The 22,456-nt window shown below is 55.4% G+C and overlaps 6 protein-coding genes across 7 annotated transcripts; all 6 read right to left on the bottom strand.

Moving 5' to 3' along the window:
* Positions 1–594: 594 nt before the first annotated feature.
* ABB37_00222 (hypothetical protein) lies at positions 595–7,398 on the bottom strand (the record flags this gene model as incomplete). Its single annotated transcript, XM_015796342.1, has 1 exon — positions 595–7,398. Exon 1 carries the CDS (start codon positions 5,926–5,928, stop codon positions 595–597), a length of 5,334 nt encoding a protein of 1,777 aa, XP_015664350.1. The 5' UTR covers positions 5,929–7,398.
* Positions 7,399–8,115: 717 nt separating this feature from the next.
* Positions 8,116–10,387, bottom strand: ABB37_00221 (hypothetical protein; the record flags this gene model as incomplete). Of its 2 annotated transcripts, none has more annotated exons than XM_015796340.1 (1): positions 8,116–10,387. In XM_015796340.1, the coding sequence occupies exon 1, from the start codon at positions 9,688–9,690 to the stop codon at positions 8,116–8,118; it is 1,575 nt and encodes a 524-aa protein (XP_015664348.1). In that variant the 5' UTR covers positions 9,691–10,387. The 2 variants fall into 2 exon arrangements, with proteins under 2 accessions (XP_015664348.1, XP_015664349.1); XM_015796341.1 differs by having other exon boundaries at positions 8,116–10,358.
* A 405-nt stretch (positions 10,388–10,792) lies between these two features.
* ABB37_00220 (hypothetical protein) lies at positions 10,793–12,165 on the bottom strand (the record flags this gene model as incomplete). The annotated part of the gene is made up of 1 exon (XM_015796339.1): positions 10,793–12,165. The coding sequence occupies exon 1, from the start codon at positions 11,777–11,779 to the stop codon at positions 10,793–10,795; it is 987 nt and encodes a 328-aa protein (XP_015664347.1). The 5' UTR covers positions 11,780–12,165.
* A 743-nt stretch (positions 12,166–12,908) lies between these two features.
* On the bottom strand, positions 12,909–16,138 carry ABB37_00219 (hypothetical protein; the record flags this gene model as incomplete). Its single annotated transcript, XM_015796338.1, has 1 exon — positions 12,909–16,138. The coding sequence occupies exon 1, from the start codon at positions 15,795–15,797 to the stop codon at positions 12,909–12,911; it is 2,889 nt and encodes a 962-aa protein (XP_015664346.1). The 5' UTR covers positions 15,798–16,138.
* Positions 16,139–16,780: 642 nt separating this feature from the next.
* On the bottom strand, positions 16,781–18,628 carry ABB37_00218 (hypothetical protein; the record flags this gene model as incomplete). The annotated part of the gene is made up of 1 exon (XM_015796337.1): positions 16,781–18,628. One exon carries the CDS (start codon positions 18,626–18,628, stop codon positions 16,781–16,783), a length of 1,848 nt encoding a protein of 615 aa, XP_015664345.1.
* A 936-nt stretch (positions 18,629–19,564) lies between these two features.
* On the bottom strand, positions 19,565–21,824 carry ABB37_00217 (hypothetical protein; the record flags this gene model as incomplete). Its single annotated transcript, XM_015796336.1, has 1 exon — positions 19,565–21,824. The coding sequence occupies exon 1, from the start codon at positions 21,536–21,538 to the stop codon at positions 19,565–19,567; it is 1,974 nt and encodes a 657-aa protein (XP_015664344.1). The 5' UTR covers positions 21,539–21,824.
* Between the last annotated feature and the right edge of the window lie 632 nt (positions 21,825–22,456).

The following is a 22,456-nucleotide window of genomic DNA, read 5'->3' as shown; positions in this document are numbered from 1 at the left end:
ATCCGCAGCGGCGCACGAGAAACAATGCGATGAAGAGGAAAAGAAAAGAGGGGGAAGATAGTGAGATAAGATTGTTGAAGAAAGAGACATCTATGCTTTCGCGCCAGCAACTAGTTTCCCCTTCACTTTCGTGAAGGTTCAGTTCATCATTGTTGTTTCCGTAGCTCTTATTTACAAGATAATCTGACGGACGGAGAAAGGAGCATGCCAGAAAAAACTAATGTCTTCTGAAATAATAAAAAAGCAGCGCAACTCTGCCGTTTTTTTTTTTTATGGGGGGAGAAGCTCGAGTTTTCGTTCCATCAGGGTAAAGAAGAGGGCTCGGATACACAGGGCGAGAAAAAAAATATCCCTTTCGCGGGCGGTTCACCCCCTAAGCGTTGTCTTTTCTTTTAATCGGAATATTTGTTCATGCTTCAATGTTAAATGAGAGTGTCCCTCTCACACAAAAAAAGGGGTTTTGTTGGCCCAGATTCACCAGTTCGTTCTGTGAAGCCAAGAAAACAGCCTACCTCGTTTGTCATCTTCGCTGTGTGGGTGTCTCCGCTAACAAGGGCAATGGTGCCCATGTTCGACTTCAGCTGACTGTATTCCTCACATGAGTTCGCTTTCACCGCGCGTGAGTGTGTCCTCCATCGCCTGCTCTCGCTCGCTTCCCAGCAGGTTAGAGATGAACGTCACTGCTTCGTGAAAGTCGCTCGTTTTACCGTGAATTCGGCGAAATTGGACCATGGTGTAGCCTAGACAGGCGGGAGACAGAATCACATCCACGTCGCACACGCCATTCACCTGGGCAACCGCACCAGTGCCGCCATAGGCCATGGCGCGATGCGTGAAGTTGGTCGACGGTGTTGCGGTGAGGGAGAAACCTGCGCTTGTGTGCGTCGTAGCGGATGGCGAGAGCAGGCTGGAAGAGAACGCGGCGACTGATGGCTGTGAGAGGAGACGGGCTGCGTTGCTGCCTTCTGCGTCAGCAGCAGCGTCACGAGCATTGAGCGTCGTGGACGCCTTGCCTTTTGCGTTCTTTTCCTCAACGTTCACGGGAGTGCTGCGCATTGCGGACACTGGGGTTGTACGGCCAAGATCGGCGCGGTGGGGCGCTGATGCTTCGGAATTTTGCGGTGCCATGGTGGTGTTTGCTAATTTGTGGCGCCGTCCCAGTCCCTCTTGATCTTCGCCTTGAGGAGAAGAAAGAGCGCCATCGCTGGCGCTTTGGTTGGCCTCGCTTGTGTTGATGATGGATGAGCTCTGCCGAGAGGCACTGAAAAAGCTGTGCGTGTCGTCTTGCGCGCTGTCGTTGTCGATGTCGGCGCTGTGAACACGACGATCACGCCCACCGCCAACGGAGGTGGTGTTCGCTGCCGTCGCATGGCGCGTAATATGTCGCAGCGAGCGCGAGAGGGGGGGAGAGTGTGAGGCACTCGGCGAGTTGCCGTTTGTGTTTTCGACTGTGCTAGCGGCAGCGCCGGCGTGATTGGGGGCTCGCGGAATCGGTGCCGGCGCGCCGCGCTGCGGCGGCGGCGGCGGCAACGGTTGGCTCGAGGCGCCACTGCTGGCAGGCAGATCCCCCGCACACCTGTCTCTTGGAAAGGCGGAAGAGTCAACAGTGTCGGAATGAGCCAGGGTGCCCCGCGACGGCGGCTTTCGTTGGCGCGGTTTGTTGGAGCGAAACGGCAGAGGGGCGACGCCCCCCACCGTCGGCGCGGAATTGTACGGAAGAGAACCGGCGTTGCTATCGGCACACACCCGCTCGTCTCGTCCCAGAATCTCGGCCACCATCGAAGGCGTCGCCACCACGCCGGCACCGTTATGGCTTTCGTGCAGACTGTCAGCGATGCCGTTGGGTCGTCCCTGCCGGGGGGTTGAGGACGGCGGCGTCGCCGTGAGCGACCGGTGTGAGGCGGACGAGCCGCTGCGCCTCCCAGGCGTCATCTGGGCAGAGTTGCCAAAGTTGGTCCCACTTATGGGGCCGGTGCTGGCGGCCATGGCGACCAGCGAAGCAGACATGAGCAACGGCGTGGCGGAGCTCATCGTGGCCCCAGTCACGAGTGCCGACGACCCTAGATAGCGAAAGGAGTAAATGTTTTCTGTGTTGGACACCACCTCATCCGAATAGAGCAGCAACAGCCGTTCTGGTATGCTGGCCAGCTTTGCTAGGATGATGTTTTGCAGGCCGGTGACGAGGAAGCCGTGCCGCACGCACTCCGTCACGTTACGCGACTGGAACATCGCGGCAAGGTTCGTCGCAGCGGCGAGCTTGCGGCCAAGAGGGTGCTTCATCAAGATGTCGCTCTTCACAATTCCGCTGACAAACGAGTCAAACGATATGGTGATGCTAGACGGCGTCGTGGGAGAGGAGTCCAGCGATGGCGCCGACACCGGCGGATCCGCCGGCCGTGCGCTACGGCCAGTAGGTGCGACAGCGACTTCCGCGTTCTCCTTTGTTGCGTTGCGCTGCGGCGGCATGGACGATTCCTTGGTGAAGGTGACGGGACTGCAGCCCGGTGTGAGCCCCGCGGCAGAGAACGGGGAAGCCACCGCGGGAGATGGGACGGGCGAAGCGCAGCTGGAGGTGCAACCGGGATAGGTGGTGGTCGGCGTCACCGAAGGCGTAACACGCCAACGATGCCAGTACTTGGAAGCCCGCGTGTTGAACCGCGCCAGCTCCGTTTCGTGGAAGTAGTTGATGAGCGAGAGGCAATCCTCTTGTTGAACGGGTATGTGATATTTGTCGAAGATGCGGCGAACCTGGTCTAGTTGAATAACACCGCGGTGCTTGTCGTCGAGGCTGTCGAAGGCGGTACGGAGCTGGCGCACCACCTGCCGCTCCACCGCATCCATCTCCGTACCGATAATGTTGGCCAGCTGGAACTCGCTGCTGTGCGTAAAAGGCGTGTGAGCCAAATCTTTGCTCACCCACGCGTCGCGAAACTGCTTGAAAGTGATCTTGTCCGTCTTCGTGTCGCCCGTGAACAGCTTCACCAGTTCGTCCACGTCGCTCGTCGGGACGGCGTCGCCGTGCAGCGTCGTCAGCATGTCGCGCAGCTGATCTCGCGTGATGCACCCAAACCCGTCGGAGTCGACTTTCCGAAACGCCGTCGCGAGCACACGCTCCTCCTCTACCGAGACGGGGTGTTGTGTGGAGAAGTCGAGGAAGGTCGGCGCGGTGATCTTGTCGCGGCTGAAACCGAAAGCTTTGCCCTGTCCGCCGGTGCTGCCGCTGTTCGCATGCGCCGCCTCGTCGACGGGAGACAGAGCGACGATTCCTGACGGCGAAGCGTACGTCGCGGCGGCGGCGGTGTCGTGTGCAGATGAGGGAGGGCTTTGCCGTGTCAACGGTGCTGCCGCGCTGCCGCAGAACGCGTTCGAGCTGGTATCCGCTGCGCTGGCCGCCAGACGCGCCGTGATGCTTTCATCGTTGCCGTAACCGCCAGTCTCCGCCTGCGACGTGCTCGACAAAGCCGGTGATCCCACGATGCCGTCCGGCAGCGTCTGCTGAGTGGTGGAAGCGCACTGCATCGGATTGCCCAAAGGGCTGGCGAGGGTCTCAAGCAAATCCTCGCGATGAGGGAAGTCTTTTTCGATTTGTATGCCGATCTGAAACCACGAGTTGTGAATGATCTGCTCCGTCGTGGGCCGCTCCGTCGGCTCAGCCGCCAGCATCTGCGTCACGAGATGGCGGGCAGCGGGTGAGATACGCCGCATCTCGTCCTCGTCGAAGGTGAAGTCGTTTGTCTGGATTAAGTGCAGCGTTTCCTCCTCATCGCGACCGTCAAACGGTAGCCGCCCGGTCAGCATGAAGAAGAGGATCACACCGGCGCTCCACAGATCTTGCTGAAAAGGGTCCACAATCACAAGCGGAGGCTTGCGCGGCGCCGACGAGGCGTTGCAAGGGCTGCTGCTGTGGCCGGCAGACGTTGGAGCAGTGGGGGGGTCCGGTTCCATTAGCACTGGCTGTCGCTGTTGCGCAGCAGCACCCGCATCCCAAGACGAGGATGTGTGTGCGCTGAGCACTTCCGTGCTGCCCCTCGTAGTCAAAAGTACGCTGTTTGACTCTTTGTTCGCTGCACGGAGGCGTGTTGAAGAAGGGGCTGCGTCGTTCGTGGAGGAGGTGACTCGTGTACTGAGAGTGCCGCTTGGCGGGGGCATCGTCCCGTGTCGCGTAGCGGCTGCTGCAGCGGCCGCAGATGCCCCTGCCCGCCCCGCCGAGCCTGCGAAGGACGGGTCTGTGTTAAAGGAAACCGTGATGGGCGACGTGCTGGACGAGGAGACAGCAGAGGACATTACCGAGACGTGTTCCTGCGACGGCGTTCCCACTCGCAGCGAGCTGTGAGCATTTCCCGTTACCTTACCACCGCCTTCTCCGAGCGCGCCGGTGGGGCTACGTAACGTCTCTAGCACGACCTTGCCGCTTGACGTGGTGCTCACCACTGGGGGCGCCGATATCTTCTGCAGACACGGCTTCTCCCGCGGTGAGCCATTCTGGTCGTGGGTGTCAATGTGTTGCTTGTGATGCGGTTGATGGTAATGGTGGTGGTGGTGGTGGTGCCCGCCGCTGCTGCTGCCGGGGCTGCCGGTGTGGAGCAACGCTTTGACAAAGCTGCTAATGCCCTCGCCCACCTTGTTCCGCCCCAGCGTCGGGGACGTCTTCTTGTGAATCTTGCCGTTGGCGCCTGTAAAGCTGAGAAGGCTTGGGGTGCTACTGCTGTGGGACATGCTGGGGTTGCCACCAGTGACGGCGGGTGGTGGCGTCAACAGGGTTGGTCGCGCACGATTCTCCTTCACCTTTGCGACAGAGGACGAGACCATTTCCTGCGCCGTTTTGATCAGCGCCGCGTCCCCCTCGGCACTGCCGCTGGTGGAGCGGCGCAGTCCTTTGCGCCCCACCGACCCGCTGAACGACGACCCCGGGCTGTCGGAGGATGCGGTGGAGAGGGGGGTGGAGGAGGAGCCGCGTTGACCGGGGCCGGGGTTGTCGGCCATGTCTACTTGTGAGGGAAATCCGCTCTGCCCATTCGCGAAGGCGCTATCCGCCAGCGCGCTACCGTAGCGGGTGCTGCCGTCGCCGTCATCGGCGTTGAGGAAGTCAAAGCCGCGCTGCTGCGCCGAGGCGAGGACAGCCTCGGGACTTGTGTAGTGCAGCGTTCCGAACATCGAGCCGTTGTGGATTGCGTCGAGGAGGGCGATGTTGTCGCCGGTGCCGACGGTCTCCTCTGGGTCGTCGATGTTTTCCTTCGCCACCTTTGAGGAGAAGCCAAAGTCACACACCAGAAGTCGGCCGTCATTGCTCAAAAGGAGATTTTCCGCCTTCAGATCCTTGTGTGCGACGCCGTTGCGGTGGCAGTAGTCGATGGCGGAGATGAGCTGCTGGAAGTACATGCGAGCCTCATCCTCGGCGAAGTAGTTCTTCGAGAGAATCAAGTCGAACAGCTCCCCGCCCTCTGCCAGCTCTAACACAAAGTAAAATGCCGTGGTGGAATTGAGGAACTTGTAAAACTTAACCACGTGGGGGTGCTCGAGGGACTGCATCACCATCGCCTCCGACACGATGCTCTGCTCGAACGACTTCACTATTGCCGCGGCGGAGGGGGAGGCGTGGTATGTTGCCGTTGTGGTGCCGAGCGTACCGGAATCCCCCGCAGCCGCGTCCTCCTGTTGCTGCGCTTGCTGAATCCCTTCCTCGTTGCCGCAAACCATAAGCGGCGAGTAGATACCAGATCCGGTGAAGAGGTCCTGCTTCTGCAATACCTTTACCGCAAAGCGATCACCGGAAGGAATGTACTTGACCACATACACGGAGCCGTACGCACCCTCGCCAAGTCGCTGCCCCACCACGTAATCCTCCAGTGTTTTCGCCTCGTCCTCCAGCTGGAAGGAGCCGGTGAAGGACGTGGCGTTAGAGTTGGTAAGTCTGCTGTCGGGCTGCATAATTCCTTTTTGTTTGCTACGGTCGACAAGTGAATTTGCGTATTTGTACGAGGTTTTCGTGTCAGGAAAGCGCACCAACAGCGATTCCTCGCTCAGAAGCAAAGAAAAAAAAAATATTAATACACCACGGGGAAGGAGCACACCAACAAAAAAGGGGGAAAAAAGGCGTTCGCAAATATATATTAGTAGAAAAAGAGAAGAGGCAATCCAGCCGACCACAGATAGGAACTGTTGTTATGTCCACAGCAAGAAACAACAGAATTATATGTTAGAGGGGTTCTAGCCAACGTAGTTCTTGTGAGAGTGACTGTCGCGCAAATACACTTTAACGAGTTAGATTCAACTTTTCCTTCACTGACACAAACCACACCAGCTGCGTAAAAATAAACAAAAAAAATAAAAGTAAATTTCTTTTTAAAAAAGGCGAATAATATCACTAGTTCAAAGCGTATTCGCAGTGAGCAAGAGCAGCAGTAACAACCTCGTTTGCTGAAGTGACGCAATTCTCACAACAGAGATCAAAGGAGACGTTGAAAGCACGCAAAGAAGCAAAACAATAAATATAGGCTTTTAAAAAAAGGAAGAGAAAAAGACGCGTCAGTTAGGTCGACGTGCCGCAAATATGCAAAACAGAACAAAAAAAAGAAGTGAAAAAATGAATAATAACTTGATGTCACAAAAATACGCCGAGAAAGAACAGAAAACGAAAACAATTTTCTTTTTGAGGGCAGAGTGAACCTAGCGATCTCTCTCTCGGCACCAAATTCTTTGCTTTTGGAGGCAATGTGTGTCTTTCTTTCTTTTTTTAGTTTCTTTTTGTGTGTGCGAGTGGGTGACAAAGAGAGAAGGTGTACGAAAAGAAAATGTCAACTGAGTCCCGGTGAGTCGATACAGAGGACCTCAACTAGTGTCTTGTTGTTGATGTCGCCTTTTTGTCGTTTTTTACTTGACAAACAGAAAGAAGATGCAATGCTATTAGGAAAACGAAACAAGAGAAACCCAAAAGTAGCCAGATAGCAATCAGGGCCGACAGTAACACGAGTGTAAATACCTGCAAATCCAAGAGAAGTCGTGTGTGCCGCTCTCAACTTTCTATAGACAGAGCTAGTTCCGGTTCTACACCTCTTTCTTGGCAACGACACGCAATTAGTTTTTCGCACACCTATCTCCGCGAGAGTGTGCAGACTATCAGATAAATGCAAGAGAATTTTAGGCGAATGTGTAAAGCCTTCTTTTTCGTTTTGTAATCCTTCACCGCTGGTGTTTGCTGGGTGGGTTTACACGTGCTTACCTCCGGAGGAGCAGCCAAAGTGTGATAAGTAGGGAGTAATGCGAGTTGGAACGAAGTGTCAGAAAAGAAGAGAGAGAGACTACTACAGTCTACGTGACCTCTCTTCCCAAACGCAGCGCCGCACTGTGAGTACAACGAAGTACTTTGCTGTTCAATAGTTCCTCGAAGAAAAGACAGCTTTCATAGACACGGTATTACAAAGGATGGATAAGGGAGTAAAGGCAAAGAAAAGAAGGAAAGGGAAAGGCACGAGCAAGAGGAGTAAAGGCTACGCTTTCCTCTCTTTTTCACGAACGTGACAGGTGTGAGAAACACTCAAACAAAAGCATGTGCGTGATAGGGCAGCGTTGCTATTATGTGCGACACTGCTTTCTTTATGGCAACAACAAACAAAACAAGACGTATCGATTAAATGCAGAACAAAACGCGAGAACGCGGAAAAGATGTCGCAAGCGTTATGTTTATATGTGTCTTTCATATATCTGTTGAACATAATTTCACTCAGACACTTCGCGTCTCCGCCGTCGAAGTCTCTTCTCTCTTTTTTGACGGTCTCATCTCTTTCACTTCGTGATCGGTTAATGTAGATGTATTAGATATTACCGCCATGCCAATACGATGTGGAAAGGCGGCAACGGACAAACCGAAAGGTGAAAATCCTGTTCATCGAGTAAACACTCCATTGATGCACCACAGCGCTTCACTCACCCCTCCGTTCAACAAAGGCTCCTCAAATAAACAAATCAAAACTAGCAATGAGAGCGATGACGAGAGCTTCGTAGCTGAGTAAAACAAACCAACGCAGCAGCAGCGCTGCATGACGCGCAAGATAATACACACACGAGAATTCTTCGCCGCGTAAGAGTTGCCGGCTCACGACACCGACCACGGCGCCCCTATAAAAAGGCGCGCAGACACTTTAGCAACGAGAGCGTCATCAACGCACATGTGCCGACGTACCATCGCATCAGCGCTACATGGGAGGACCACAACGCGTCGCCCTCTTCCAGTAGCATCCACAAGTACAGGAGCGAGCACGCGGTGGCGCTGAGGTGTTCGCCCAGAAAGGCCCAGCAGGGGCCCTGTAGGCCGCTGCTACTCGGATCCCATTCCGCGGTCTCGCCTCCTCGTCCGGTTGCATCCCTCATGGGCACCGACGAGCAACGGGGATCGCGCCCGGTCGTTGGTGCAGAGCCACAGTCGTCTAGATCGTCGGTGTCGGTGCCGCAGCCGCCGCCGCCGCGCCCACACACCTTTCTTCTACGCAGCCGCACAGCGATGCAGCCCATCTCCATTCCGCACAAAAACACAGACGCGACGGCCGCAAGGTAGCCAAACAGGGTGCCGAGGCCAAAGAACAGGTGGTGAAGGTAAAAGACGACCAATGTAGAGGTGAGAAGAGCGTTGAGGACGAGCAGCCATGACAGCTGCGTTTGCGCAAAAGCGACGCAGCGACTCGCATGGTAGTGAAGACGGGGAAGCAGCCGCCCGACGCGGAAGGCGTGAGACTTTGGAGAAACAGGATGGGGCGAGTCTGCGACGAGGTCTGCTGCTCCAGCGCCGACGACTCTCCTTTGTAGGGCGCCGTACTGCGCGTTCTCGCGATGGCGGGGCCCGTGTTTCGCACTCGCAGGGAGGGGGGCGTGCGAGGGCAGCGGCACAGCCACCGCTGCCACGTCGCCACGGTCCTGCAGCTGTGCCTCATTACCCGCGTAGCGGCCGTGCAAACTGTTGGCGCTGGCGTCCACTTCGCTTCCGACACTCTGCGAACGTGAACTTTGCAGCGCTGACGCGCCAGTTTCTCGAAGCAGCGCTGCGTGCTGACGTTGTGGGCGGAGCGACGACGGTGCCAACGGGGCATCGGGCGGCTGCTGAGGGTGTAGGTGGCTCGACGGGCCCATCTGCCGATAACGATTGCTGTAGGAGGTCACAAAGAGAACAAAGTCCCCGTTTGTGAAGAGAAAGGTATACAGCACCTGCGACGGGCGCAGAGAGTAGGTGAGACAGTTCGACACCAAAGAGAGCCAGTTCACGGCGGTGGACAGCTTTTCCTCTAGCGTAAGACGCTCGGCAAGGATCAACAGCGGATCGGACGCGACGTTGACGGGCATCGCCACCTCGAAAGAGGCGAGGGATTCATCGACCTCATCATGGTCGTCATGGTCGTCGTTCTCCGGAAGGGGGGGTGCTGCAAAGCTTTCTGACCCTCCCGTGGTCGGAAAACCGAATTTACTGTTGTGCGGCAGCGGCAGTCCCTCACACGTGCGCTCGTCTAACGGAAGCGGGGCCGCCGACGACGCGCGTGCCCCCCATTCCTCTCTACCTATTTCGTGCGCACCACTCTCATCATTCCAAGACAAGGCTATGCTCTGTCGATAAGTGCGAAACGCCAAGGATATAAGGGTGCAGAGGAAGAGTAAAACGTCGCTTGTGTATACCTGCAGCGAAGGCGACGCAGGCGTACGGTCCATGCGTAGAAAGCTACCACCTGGCACGCTGAAAGCAAACAAGAAAAGAGTGGCGGGTACCACTTTACAAGAGGGAACCCTGGGGAGAAAAAAATAATGAACACAAGATGGAGAGAACGAAATTCAACGACGACACAAAAGCACGTCAAACATGTGTGAAGAATCGAAAGCGCATACACAAGAAAGAAAAAAGTGCTTGGTGAAGCTGAGTAAGAAGCAAGGCAGCAGCAGGCATACACGCTTGACGACAAAAGAATCAAAAAGTACCAACCACGTGAATGCGTGCGTATATGATCTGAATATGCACAAAAAAATAAATGATCCAAGAGAAGCAGGCGGTGCGTGTAACACGCACAAGAAACGACAGAAAGTGATAGAGTTAAATCGAGAGCACCCCACTACGTCTGTCGTTCGGTCAACTGTGACAGTAATAGTATGTGTTATCAAAGAATAATGCTACTGTGCGTTCTGAGAACCACTTTCACGCCAAAGATGACAACGGTACTGCTGCCTGCTAGTATTAGTCACAATAATAGTGTGTGCGAGTGTGTGGCTGTAGTAACTGGCGCAAGTGGCAACTTTGCTTTTCATTTTAGAAGGCGGTAACGTGATTGCGTGCCTGCTCGCACACGCTCGTTATCCCTGCATGTGTCGATGCCTAACGGTGAGCTACAATTTGTCGTGAGCCGGTTGAAATACTCGAGTTTGGGATTTTTATCAGGCAAGAGCAGAAAAGAGGGGGTTGAAAAAAAAAGGGAGGAGAACATATGGAGAGCGAGCATCAGAGAAGTTTGCCCAAGACGAAGGAGAAACCAAAAAAGAATACGTTTCTCATGAAGCGATTTTTCTTTTTGGCATGTGTGTGTGTGTGGTCTGAATCACGGATGCGCAGGCAACGGAAATGGTGCAAAAGTGGCTGTGCGGTGCAAGGAGCACCATTGTCACTCAACGCCGCTTAATTGATGTGTAGATACTCGTCATAAAAAGACAAAAAAAAAAGCAACTCCTCTTCTTTTATTTTTCCACTTTTTTGCTACTTGGTTTCGTTGAAGCACTAAAAAGGAACACACGCAGGAAGAGAACGCTGTTTATAAAACGGACGTGATCAAAAAGCCTCTTCGTCCTCAGAAGCGGCAGAAGTGAAAAGGCGACACACAATATCCGGCGAATCGCACACATCCTTTTCACGTCCCATCAAATCGACATCTCGTGCAACGAGGATGGGCGAGCAACCCGGCGTGGAAAGACAGGGTGGGGGTTCGTGCGTCTCAGCCGCTGTGGCGCAGCTCACCTCTCGTTCGGTAGATGTATCTCCATTCGCCGCTGTTTGCCGTTGTGTTGGTGGGGCGGATACGGATTGTTGACTGCGATAATGGGCGAGGTAGTGCGAAAAGTAATCGTCGGTGGTGGGAGTGACCGCCTTGCTAACGTGGGCGACCCTGTATGCTGCGCCGCATGGAGAGCAGGGCGTCTGGTGTGCTGAGAGACGCCCCTGTGCTGCAACAGCGTCGTGTACCTTGGCCGGCGTCGGCGTCGTACTCCCGCAGAACTCCTGCACGAACAGTAGGCGTTGCTGCGCCACCTCTTCTTTTCCATGACGACGGGTATGCTTGCGAACACGCACTTCGAAAAGAGGAGGAGGAGGGGGAGAGAGGGAGACACTTGTCGAAGCACCTGCCACGCTGCTCTTCGCGTTCGCCGTGCGGGGAGGTCCACATCGCTGCGCCGTTTCCTTGCCACACCAGCGAGGCGCGTACGAAGCAAAAGAACCAGAGAAGTAGGAGGAAGCATCACAAGACGAGTCTGTGGTGTCCGACAGCACACTTGAAAGTCCACGTGACGAAGGCGTTGAAAGGAGAGCTTGCTGTCGTGTGAGCCGACGTCGGTCGCCATTGTGGGAATGGGTAGGTGGAGCGCTTTTTGGCGAAGGGCCGACCGCATGAGAAACGGCAGCGTGAACGGGCGATGCAACAGCCGCGCTGTCTGCTGCACCGCACATCAGACAGCTCAACTCCAGCCTTCGCAGTAGCGCTGCGTACTTTGCGGTGTGCGGCGTTCGCGGCGTGGAGCGGGAAAAGAACTCCGGGTCCATGTAGACAACAGCAAAAAAGAAGAATGAGGACGAAGGCAACGATCAACGCTGATTGTGAAAGACGAAACTCCTTCTTAAAAACCGTATGTGAACCGCAGCAACGTGGCGGACGGCTTGTGGGGTAGAATAGAAGGCAGTTTGTTCTAGGGGAGTGTGCGTGAATCTAAAGATGTATGGACGATGGTTTTCAATCTAGTCTATAGAAAAGTACGACGATCTTCTAAACGTATTTTACTTTTGTAGGCGCTGTTGTTTGTGAGGCTTGAAAAGAAGCAAATCCGCAACGTCCGCACGGTGCAATTCTTCTGCTCCACCGCCCGAAGGGACAAAGGCGCGCAAGTCTTGTTGAGAAGGCGGCTCTGAAACTCCCTCTTCTCTCCCCTCCTGATAATACAGAAGTCCAGAAAAAAGAAGATACGAAAAGCGAGAGGAAAATACGAAGAACTCCGCGAACGGTACTTGTGAGGAGTTACAGAAACCAACACCGGTGTTGAGAATACAAAGGGAATCACCGTTTCATCAACATATCGCAAAAAGGTAAGTATATGCCTTGTGTTTTTCCAAACGCAGCAAGACGCGACCTTTTCACCTCCTATCAAACTTCACACAAGAGTGGGCGAGGTCCTCCGTGATGGAGGAGTCCACAGGTGCACACAGGCATGCACATTACGCCTTCCTTCGGGGTAGCGCACGCTATTCTTCGAGTACACATTTTTTTTCTCTTTTCATTGATTTACGAAGACAAGGTGGATGATGATGGGGAAAAGACAAGAACAAAAAGAAAGAAAGTGAGAGTTCAGCAAAGCGAGTGCCTCGCAAAAACACGAGAGAAAACAAAAAAAAATAGAAGTTGTTGGCTTTTTCAAAAACTCCGGCACGGCCCCAACAATAAAAGAGAATACAAAAAAGAAAACCTTGTGGGTGTGGGTGTGGATAAGTGGTCGTTCCCCTCTGCCTTCCTCCGCACCTCGCACAAGCACTGAAAAAAAAAAAATAAAGAAAAAGGCGCGAAGCTCGTTCATGCCCAATTAGGAGAGGATGCCGATATGATACATATATATTTTTATTAAAGCACGCATAATATAAGAACAATACTCATTTAAGTGGAGAAACGCCACGCTTGCGCAACTTACGAGTACGGAGCACACCCGAGACGGATCATAGAGGACGACGGCGTAGAGGGGCGCGAGGGGTCCGACACGAGTGCAGTGTTGCTCCTGTTACAATACGACCGCCATTGCAGCTCATTTTCTGGCGCGAGGTCGTACTCGCTGCGCGCGTCGCGGGCGGAAGAGGCCGGCACGAGAGGAGGAAGCCCGGGCGCAGGACTGTGGAGTCGCTCCCGTCTATTTGACACACAGGACGCTGAAGGTGACCGAGACGGGGATGCCGGAAACGCAGTAAACTCACCAGATAATTCAGGTGGAAAGGCGGGGGGAGACGAAAGTCGGCTTGGCGGGTCCACATCACTGTACGCGTAAGGTGGCGGCATCAAGGCCGGCGGCAGTGCGCGAGGAGGGGACGGCGACAACCAAGAGGGAGGCTGCACACGCAAAGGGGAAGAGAAGGGGGAGGTGGACGCGGCGTCGAGGTAACCGTTTTGATACAGCGCCGGTGCCGGATAACAGGGAGCTATTGCGTACGTCATTGGAGGAGGATGCGGCATCACCGCCAAGTCACGCAGATGATGGCTGCTACGGCTGCTGTTGTTCGTGTTACTACCGCCTCGGTCGAGATGACAATGGCGGTGGTGCCGCGGCAGCCCTCTGTGTGACCGGCTGCGTCTGCCTGCTTCGTAGTCATCTCTGCTCTCCTCTCGCGTTGGGCTACAACTGCGACCATGACCTCTGCTGCAGTTGCTGCTGCTGCTGCGACTGCGACTGCGGCTGCGGTCGTGCCTGCGCCGGTGATCGCCGCAATGGCAGTGTTTTGTGTAGAAACAGCAGCAAACGATGCGGCGAAACCAAAACACGCAGAAGATGACGGCTGCAATGATGAGGTACACCACAAGGTCGAGCAGTACAAGTCCCCAGCAGCCGCGCTTCGAGGCGCAGGCAACGTTCAGCGTGCCGCAGGTGCCACACGTCACAGCCGACGACTCCTCCTTGGAGCCGCCACCGCCACCACCGGCTGTGCCTCCCTGCGTTCCGTTGTTGAACCCGGGAGCGACCACCGTCCAGCTGACCACGCGTGTGTCCGTGACGACCTCCTCAGCGTTTCGCACCACCACAGAGCAGTTGGCGTCCGCAGAGACCGCATAGTCTTGCATGTACACGTTGAAGCGCAGCGCGAATTGCTGCTGCGCGCCGAGGGAGAGGACCTGCGCCGCCATGGGAAAGACACCTTTCGTGCAGTTCTCCACACTCACGACGAGACGCCCCGTCACTGCCGCGACGTTTTGGATGACCGCAGACAGCACGCCGTCCCTTGTGTCGGCCTCCAGCGTTGCGTTGTTGAGGGCTGCGGACAGAATCTTGCCGTTAGCCACACCAATGTGGTACTCCAGGTCGTCCGCGTCGACGGTGAGGACGATCATCGCCGCTGCCGGTGAGGCAGCGATGTAGGAGATGTACGGCGAGACCTGTTCGGCCGGAGACGCCGACGTGTTCCACACCCGCTCCAGATCGAAGTCGCCGTAGCCGGTGGCCATGTACTGCGCCTTCTTGCCTGCCGCCACACGCGCCAGGTCCGACGTGCGGTAGTCCTCCAGTTGGGAGCTGAGGCAGCTGCCGGGCCTCAAATTGCACCTGTTCCCTTGCGATGCGAAAGCCTCGTAGGAGACGCCGACTTTGTTGCACTCAGTCCCATCCAGGGTGACCAACGTGTTGGGCAGCACTATCCACTCCGCCGCACCTGCCCGCACACGCTCGTCTGTTAACGGGAGCGCCGGTGCGAAGAGCATGCGCGAGGTCAGGTCCAGCGGCTGGTCGGTGGGCGCGAAGCTGCCGACGAGACGCGCCGAAGCACCCCACCCGCCTCCCGCGTTGTCGCCCAGGACAGACGGGGATAGCTGCAGCACCACCGTTTGCTGCGTCATTGACTGTACGATTCCGTTGCTCCCGTTGGGCGGGTCGGCGGTGATGTTGCGCGAGACCGTCACGTTCAGGGTGAGCCACGTGATGTAGGAACCGATGGTGTATCCGCTGTACCAGCGCTGCCCAAAGCGCAGGCATGAGGCAGTGGTGTAGGCGTCAAAGAGGTTGCACGCCTGGTTCGCCCGCGCGTCGGGCACGCAGAAGCCCAAGGTTTGGCACATGCTGCAGTCACAGCAGAAGCCCTGCGAGAAGGGGATGGCTTTGCTGAACGCATCGTAGGCGATCCCGCACGTCGCCGTGCCGGAATCGAAGTCCGCGTTGCACTGGTTCAGCAGTCGCCCCTTCACAGTCGCCTCGTACGGTTTTGCGTTGTAGTTTTGGACGTAGAAGATGGGGTAGCGGTAGCGCACCGCACTCCGGCTTGTCGTGATGGCGATGGGCGCGAAGTTGACCGTCGTCGTCGTGTTGGTCGCCGTGCCGGTAGAGGTGGTCTCGTCCACAGCGGAGTTGAGAAAGACGAGCGACTCCTCATCCGCCTGTTGCCCCGCCTCGACAGTCAACGTCACCACCATTTTCTTGGTGCAGTTGATCGCATCATCGCCTCCGTCGGTGCAGTAGATAATCCTCGACGATGCAACGAGCGTGGCCTGCGCGTACTGCGTCAGCAGGAAGCCGACGCTAAGGCAGAGTAAATAGAGGAGGCGTAGGTCCTGCTGGGTACGTCGGCCGACATTCTTCGTGATCAACCTCTTTTTGCTTGGGATGCCACAGCGGGAGCGGCAACGGGTGTCGCGATGGAAGGCACCGTGCACCATGTTTTGCATCCCACACCATAAAGCTATAGCAATGCGCAGGAAAAAGAGCATCAGCGAGGTGTCAGCGGCGCGCGGGAGAGTATGCAGCAGCCTGCCTGTGTGAATGTCCGTGACCGGCCGCAGTGGACCGATGTCAAATGGGCGGGCAACGGCACTTTCCCTTTCCATCTGCTCGTCTGTAGCCAACGACAAGCGCGAGTTTGTGTTTCAACACCAAAAAAGAAAGAGCGCGAAAATTGAACGGCTCAATAGCGACAGTGAAGACCGCGCAGGTGAGGAAAGTGCGATGCCGCGATTCGCAAAAGACTTATCTGAAGCGAGTGTAAAGCTAACGGGGGCGGCGGGGGAACAAGAACAAAAAAAAATGGATTTGTTTAAACACCGCGAGGGAGAACACTGTATGCTATTCGACTGGAAATAGACTCGACAGTGAACGTTGTGTCCTCGATACTCGTCAAGTGAGTGAAGTAATGCATACAAAGGTCAAACAGTTGCATATATTTATGTCTCGTATATTTCAATTTGCAACGAGCAAGCGTGTTCGACACGCATGCGTACGTGTGTTAAACGGCAACAGGAAAGAAGGAGAAAGCAGCAGAGGGTGTGTTTTTTGGGGGGTAGAAACGACAGTGGATGCGGCAGAGATCACATCGCCTACTAAGCAAAAAAAAAAAGAAGAGATGCGTGAAAACAGAAGACTAATCGCGCGTAGTGCGGAAAGTGATTGACCACATCTTTTAACAGAGACTGCTTTGATAAACACCGCTAACACCACAGCGATGTTCAGCGGCACGGCTATTTATTGTTTGTTGTTTTACACGGATAAGTGATGTAGCACGACTTCTGCAACGTCAATAACGTTAGATGCGTCAGAGCAACGGAGGTGAACAGTAAAAAAAAAAGATGGAATTAATAAGAAAATAACAGTAGCGAATATCGAGCAAGCAGTTGCATCTCACCTAGACGAGAGCATGGCCAAGAAAAAAAAATGTATAAAAAGCAACACGGAGAAAACAAAAACCGAACGTTACAGCGGCATTAATGCAAGAGGACGAAAACAAAGACGATGCCGACGAGAGAATATTAACGAAGGCGTGGTAAAGGAGCCAAAAACAAAAAAATGTTAACTTCACAGCGCGTCGCCTGATCTGTCACACGCCTTTTGTGGTGTCTGTGTTGCAACGCATCATGCCGCAAGACCTTGGCAAAAACGGCACCGTGTCCGTCAAGTCAACGTCTTCCGCAACCATCACAACATTCTCGTTGAGGAGCTGCTCGGGAACGGCGTGGAGGTCGGGGAAGGTGAGTTGCAGCCACGTCGTGGTGCAGATGACAGGAGTGGTGATCCCTGCAGGTGGGGGCAGCTTGTTGCTGTCGTGCATGGTTCGGCGAAATTGCTTTGGGAGTCGTAACTCCACCCCAAACATGCACGTGTCGTTGGCGTGAATCTTCTTGTTGTAGGTGTAGGAGGCGAGGGTGTAGCTGACGCTCTTCTGTGAATCCGACTTGTCAGTCCGCCGCACCCGCTCGAAAAGGTCCACGCGGACTTTGCTGATGCTCACAAACCCCGCATGCACCTTCACTCGCAGGCGCAGCACACCGTCGAGTGCTGACTGGCTCGCGGAGGTGGGATCGCTCCGTCTCGCTGCAATCCTGCCGGCACTCGTCTGTCCACTCGGGGCACCCACGGCTGCGTGCACCTGGGAAGGTAGCTGAGCAGATGATGATGCTGCTGGTGGTGGTCCTGATGCGGGCATGACGTCAGCTACACCCGCTGGGAAGACCACCTCGCCCGTCGCTGTCAGACCTGCAGGCACGCCGAGAAACTTCACTGACTCTCGTCCACCCGTGCAATCGGAGACAGGGCGAGGGCAGTTGCCGACACCGCCGTCAGGTCCGGTGTTCATCCCAAGCGCTTTCCGCACACGCTCGATTGACTGCGGCCGACCACACAGCACCACCGCAGCGCTAGAGTCGTAGGTGATCCGCACGTGGATGTCGGTAAACGGTGCCTTAGCCAGTCCTGTAAGACCGAGGCTGTGCTTGTACAGGTGGAAGGTCAGCTTCTGCGAAAAGGGCGGGGGAATGGCAACGCGCTCCATGCATTGCAAAAATTCACGTTGTGGAAAGGCCGACAGCACCACAAGCTCCTTCGTTTGGTCACCTGCTTCAAGGCAGCGCGCGAGCTTCCCGGCTTCAGCGGGCAGTTGGAATTCGGCTAAGAGTCGGCACGGAGCTACAGAGTCGCTTTTTGCGTTCTTTGGCATAGCGACCTCGTCTAACAAACTCCTCACTTTTGCCGCGCCGCTGCTGCGGTTAGTGCGTGGCCCATTGCCAGGTTGGGGATCCATCAACACCCTTGTAAGGCCATTGTGTGAGTTGTCAGCAGCAGCACGATCGACAGGGCCAGGTATGCAGCCGGCTGCCTCTGCGACAAAGGCGCACACCATGTAGCGCATGCTTGCGTCCGCCTCCCCGCCACCCGGCTTGTAGCAGTACGACGGAGGTAGCCACGGTGGAAGTTGAAGGGTAAAAGGGTATTCGTAATGCCCACCGGGTACCCACTCCAGCGGCGTTGACGCCGTCGTCTTCTGTAACGAGGCGGCGGCTGTCGAGTTGAGCCCAACGTAGCCGCCCCTCTCTCCCGCAGCGCCGCCCTCGTCATCCCCGTCGTGCGGGTTCACCGCCACGCCCAACAGCGGGTGGTTGCGTGCCTCCTGCGTGGTGAACTCCGCAATGCTGTGTTGCATTGCTGCAGCTTGTGCCGCTTCATGAGAACCATGTTCACCCACCAGAGTGGTAATCAAAGCAACGTGCTCGATGACGTTGCCGCCGTCGCCGCTGCCCTCCACGCCGTGGACGAGCGCCCGCACCGCCACTGGGGATGCGTACCCTTCTTGCAGCAGAGGGTCGACATCAACGGTGACGACGCCGCTTACATGGTCGGAGAGGCACACGGTGTCACACTTCAACTTAAGACCAAGTCGATAGGGCAGCATGTGATGGAAAGAAAACGCGTACGTGGAAGCGTGTGCTTGACAAGGCAGGCCACAACGCACACAGGAAAGAAAAGGTAAACAAAGAAGCACAGCACAAACCGATGAGGTGGAACTCACCGGTCAGAAGGGGGGGGGGAGGGGGAGAGAGAACAAAAAGAAGACGAAGGGGGTGGGGAAGAGGGCTAAACTACGTGGGTGCCATCTAGCAGTTATCAGCGCAGATAAAAAAAAAGGAGAGGCAAAGAAAAAAGAAAAGAGGTAGGACAAGGAATGCAAAAACACACAATGCACGGTACCGTTGTGAAAGCTTCAAAGAAAGGAAGGAATACTGCCGAAGCTGCATCATCAAGTACTTGGAAAGCTCCTCTTTCAGCAACGAAGAGCGAACCTGGAAGGTTTTTTGTTGTTGTTGATGCACATTTTCGTAAACGTCTTCATTCACGCTTGCACTTGACGTGAGTGGAGAAGTCGTTTGTCGTTTGTGATAGCGCATAAAAGATAAGTATTTCTATATATTTTTTTTTCGTGAAACACGGGAAAAGCTGCTTTAAAACCGCTTGCAAGTACCAGAAGTTGGTGGTGTATGTGAAGGTACTAAAAGGTGTCGCCGCAATATCAATATTAATAAAAACGACTAGCAGAGACCACTGTGCAGGAAGGAAAAGGCAAAGAACCAGATCAGCATTCCTCCCTTTCCCGTTTTCCACTGAAGTCTAGAACTTGGAAGAAGAAGTGTTTCGGACAAAAGCAAAACGGTTTATCGAAGGTTTGCTTACGTGCCTGAGAGCACCTTCATCTTAGCACGGCGCCACGAAACTGACGCGCAAGTGCACGCATGCAAAGGAGAGTCACGGATACGCCAAACAGTCACAATCAGGCAAAGAAATAGCCACGCCCTGCCTTGGTACGCGTTTGCGCGTAAGTGCTGTTTTTGCCTTAGCTGTAGCGCACAGGGAGCTCAAGCACCTCGTCGTTCAGATCCACCGTCTCCGCCATAATCACCACACCCTTCGTCTCTTCTTCTTCCTCCACGTAGGTGCACATGCCAGGGAAGCTCACCTGCACAAACGCATTGCTCGTCATGTTTGCCGTTCGCACCCCAGGCGGGGGCAGCAGCGACGCACTGTCCGTTGCGTGCCGACGGAAGCGCGGCGTCAGACCCAGCCGCACATCAAAAAGCGCCTCGTTCCCCGGAGGAATCGGCGTGGTGTAGTCAAAGCTCGAGTACGAGATTCCCGGGAAGGTGTGGGGCGTGACAAGCGACCTGAAGATCTCGACCTTCGCCTTCAGCTCTACGCGTACGCGGCGCACCGTTTCTTTCGGGCAGTGGTTGCGGACCCGCACGCGCAGCATGACGCCGCCGACCGGCCACGGCACATCCGACGCCGCAACGGCCGCATCTGGCGGGAGAACCGGCGCGGGACTGCGGAGGACCGGAGCGCCGAGGACGATGCCGGCGGCGCTCGGCGGTGGACGAACGCCCAAGGCACATGAGGCACCCAACTGGTCCGCCAAGAGCACAGTGCGAGCGCCAACGACGAGAACCTCCGCCTCCAGCGCGTTCTGGGATTGCAGGCAGCACAAGTTGTTCATCCAACCGCAGCGGAACGACTGGTAGAGCGAGGACGAGGCCAGGTGGGTGTCCGCGTACGGCTTCGAAACGAGGACGCCAGCAGCCGTGTGGCCGTCATCGCCGCAGATGTCGCTCCAATTGTGGTCCTGCTGCCCGACGGCGTTGCTTGTGGAGCTCCCTTGGCGCTTATTCAAGTTCAGGGTGTCGATTTGATAGTACTCCGCCACCAGCTGACGACGCGGCATCACAGAAAGCACGTCAAAGACGGTCTCCGCGACGAGGTCAGCAGGGCTGTAGAGGGGCAGGTGGCGGAGCCGACGGTGCGAGCGCTCGCCTGCCACCTCGTCACCGACGTCGATTTCACCCTCCTGTTGTCCCTCCACCCCATCGTCGCTGCGGGCACGGTCGGCCGAGGTGTGCTGCGAGGAGGAGAGCGGGGCATCCATGTTGCCGGCCCGGCCTAAGGTGCCATCGCGCCGGCGCAGAACCGGACCGCCCACCATCGCTGCGGGGACGACGGCGATTCGGTGAAAGGTTGCCTGTGCATCCCGCGCGCTGTTGCTCACGTCCTTCCTCAACTGGTAGCACCACGACCCCGCGCCGTTGCCTGGGAAAAGCATTGTGGCATACGCGGAGTACTTGAGCTCGCCTATGGCACCATGAAAAGAGTAGTAAAATGATGGCGGAAGCCACGGCGGAAGGCGAAACGCGAAGGGAAAGGTGTGGGTGCCCGGCATCAAAACTGGGAAGTCGACCGCCTCCATGTCATTTGTGCGCTGCGCATCGCCGTTGTCACCTGTGCCGATTGGTTCGTTGCCTCCTTGCACCGCTTCGTGGCCGGCGATGTTTGCTTCGACTTTCACCGAAGCACCGGGAGCCGCCCCGCTTGCCGTGTGCGTCGTCCCGGCAGCCATCTCCACCCCGCCGGCTGCGAGCTCCTCTCGTGGGTAGTGGCGGTAAGCGTCGCGTTTGCGCTTCGTCGGGGCGACGGCGGCGTAGGGCGTGGCGCGGTGCTGGTGGAACATCAACTCCTGCTTGCACTGCGCGGCCGTTTCGGCGTCCTCGGTGCGCGTTTTAAAGCCGGCAAGCGTGACGTGGCGATCGAGGTAGACACGCGATGACGTGTACTCGTTGAGCAGCGCGTCGAACTCGCCCTGGTCGTCCCACACACAGCTGTGCTCGATGGAGAGAAGGTCGAGTCGGACCGCTTCGTAGACGACACCGTTCCTGTACGAGGAGTCCACCTTCACCTTCACTTCCCCATGCAGGAAATTCCCAGGGGCCAACTCCGCCTCTGCCACGGCAATGGAGAGGGAAACACCACGACTTGATGGCATTGCTACAAAGAAAAGCCAAGGAAAAGAATATACAGAAGGAAAGAAGAGTTTGTGATAATATACAGAAAAAGTATGTTCGAATTGCTTAGCCCAAGGTTCAATTTGAAGAAGAGAAAAAAGCAGGCACTATCAGGTGCAACTGGAAACCCGGCAGATCATAACACTACTATTTATATAACAACGTGTTGTTCAGTGTATCCTTCGCTTTCCGCCTAAATCGGCGACCACTCACATGTGTGTGTGTATGTCTGCACGTGTGCGTAGGCTATATAGTTGAAGTGCGGCTGCGAGCGCACATTTACAGGAAAAGGGAGGAAAAGAAAAGAGGAAGAGCGGCAGTTAATTTAATCAAACGGGAAGGTGGCGCGATCTGGACTTCTTCCACTGCAGTGGAGCACGTCGAGTGGGGTGCCGTACATGCGCGCAAAGAAGGACACCTGACCGGATTACGATCCAAACGCATACTCCGCTAGTCCGTCGGTAAAGTAATTTTAAAAGTAGTTCCTATTTATTTGAAAAAGAATCTTACATCAGTCGAGGTGAGTTCTTCTCATTTTCTACTTCTTTCTTTTCTGTAAGGTTGACACACACAGAACAACAACAACAACAGCAAACCTTCTGCGAGGGTGTTCTTTCGGTTCTTACTGATCCAAGACCAAAAAAAAAAAGTGAAGATGCGCAGAATACATACGTAAGCGTTACATGTGAAACAACAACAGACATATAATACATGAAAAGAAAAGAAATGCAAAGACATCCAAAAAGGCTTTTGTGATGCTATGGGAAGAGTTCTTCTAGTGAACCGTAAAACCAATGATAATAATAATGAAACACAAATACAACGTACGAAATGTTGGGATACTGGCACACATCGAAGCATCACAGTTCAGATACCTTTTTCCCCACCCCTCGAGTACA

Source organism: Leptomonas pyrrhocoris (assembly GCF_001293395.1).
Source record: "Leptomonas pyrrhocoris isolate H10 chromosome Unknown, whole genome shotgun sequence".
NCBI classification, from domain to species: domain Eukaryota; phylum Euglenozoa; class Kinetoplastea; order Trypanosomatida; family Trypanosomatidae; genus Leptomonas; species Leptomonas pyrrhocoris.
The sequence above is the reverse complement of the archived record's forward strand: the minus strand, read 5'-3'. Positions and strand labels throughout refer to the sequence as shown.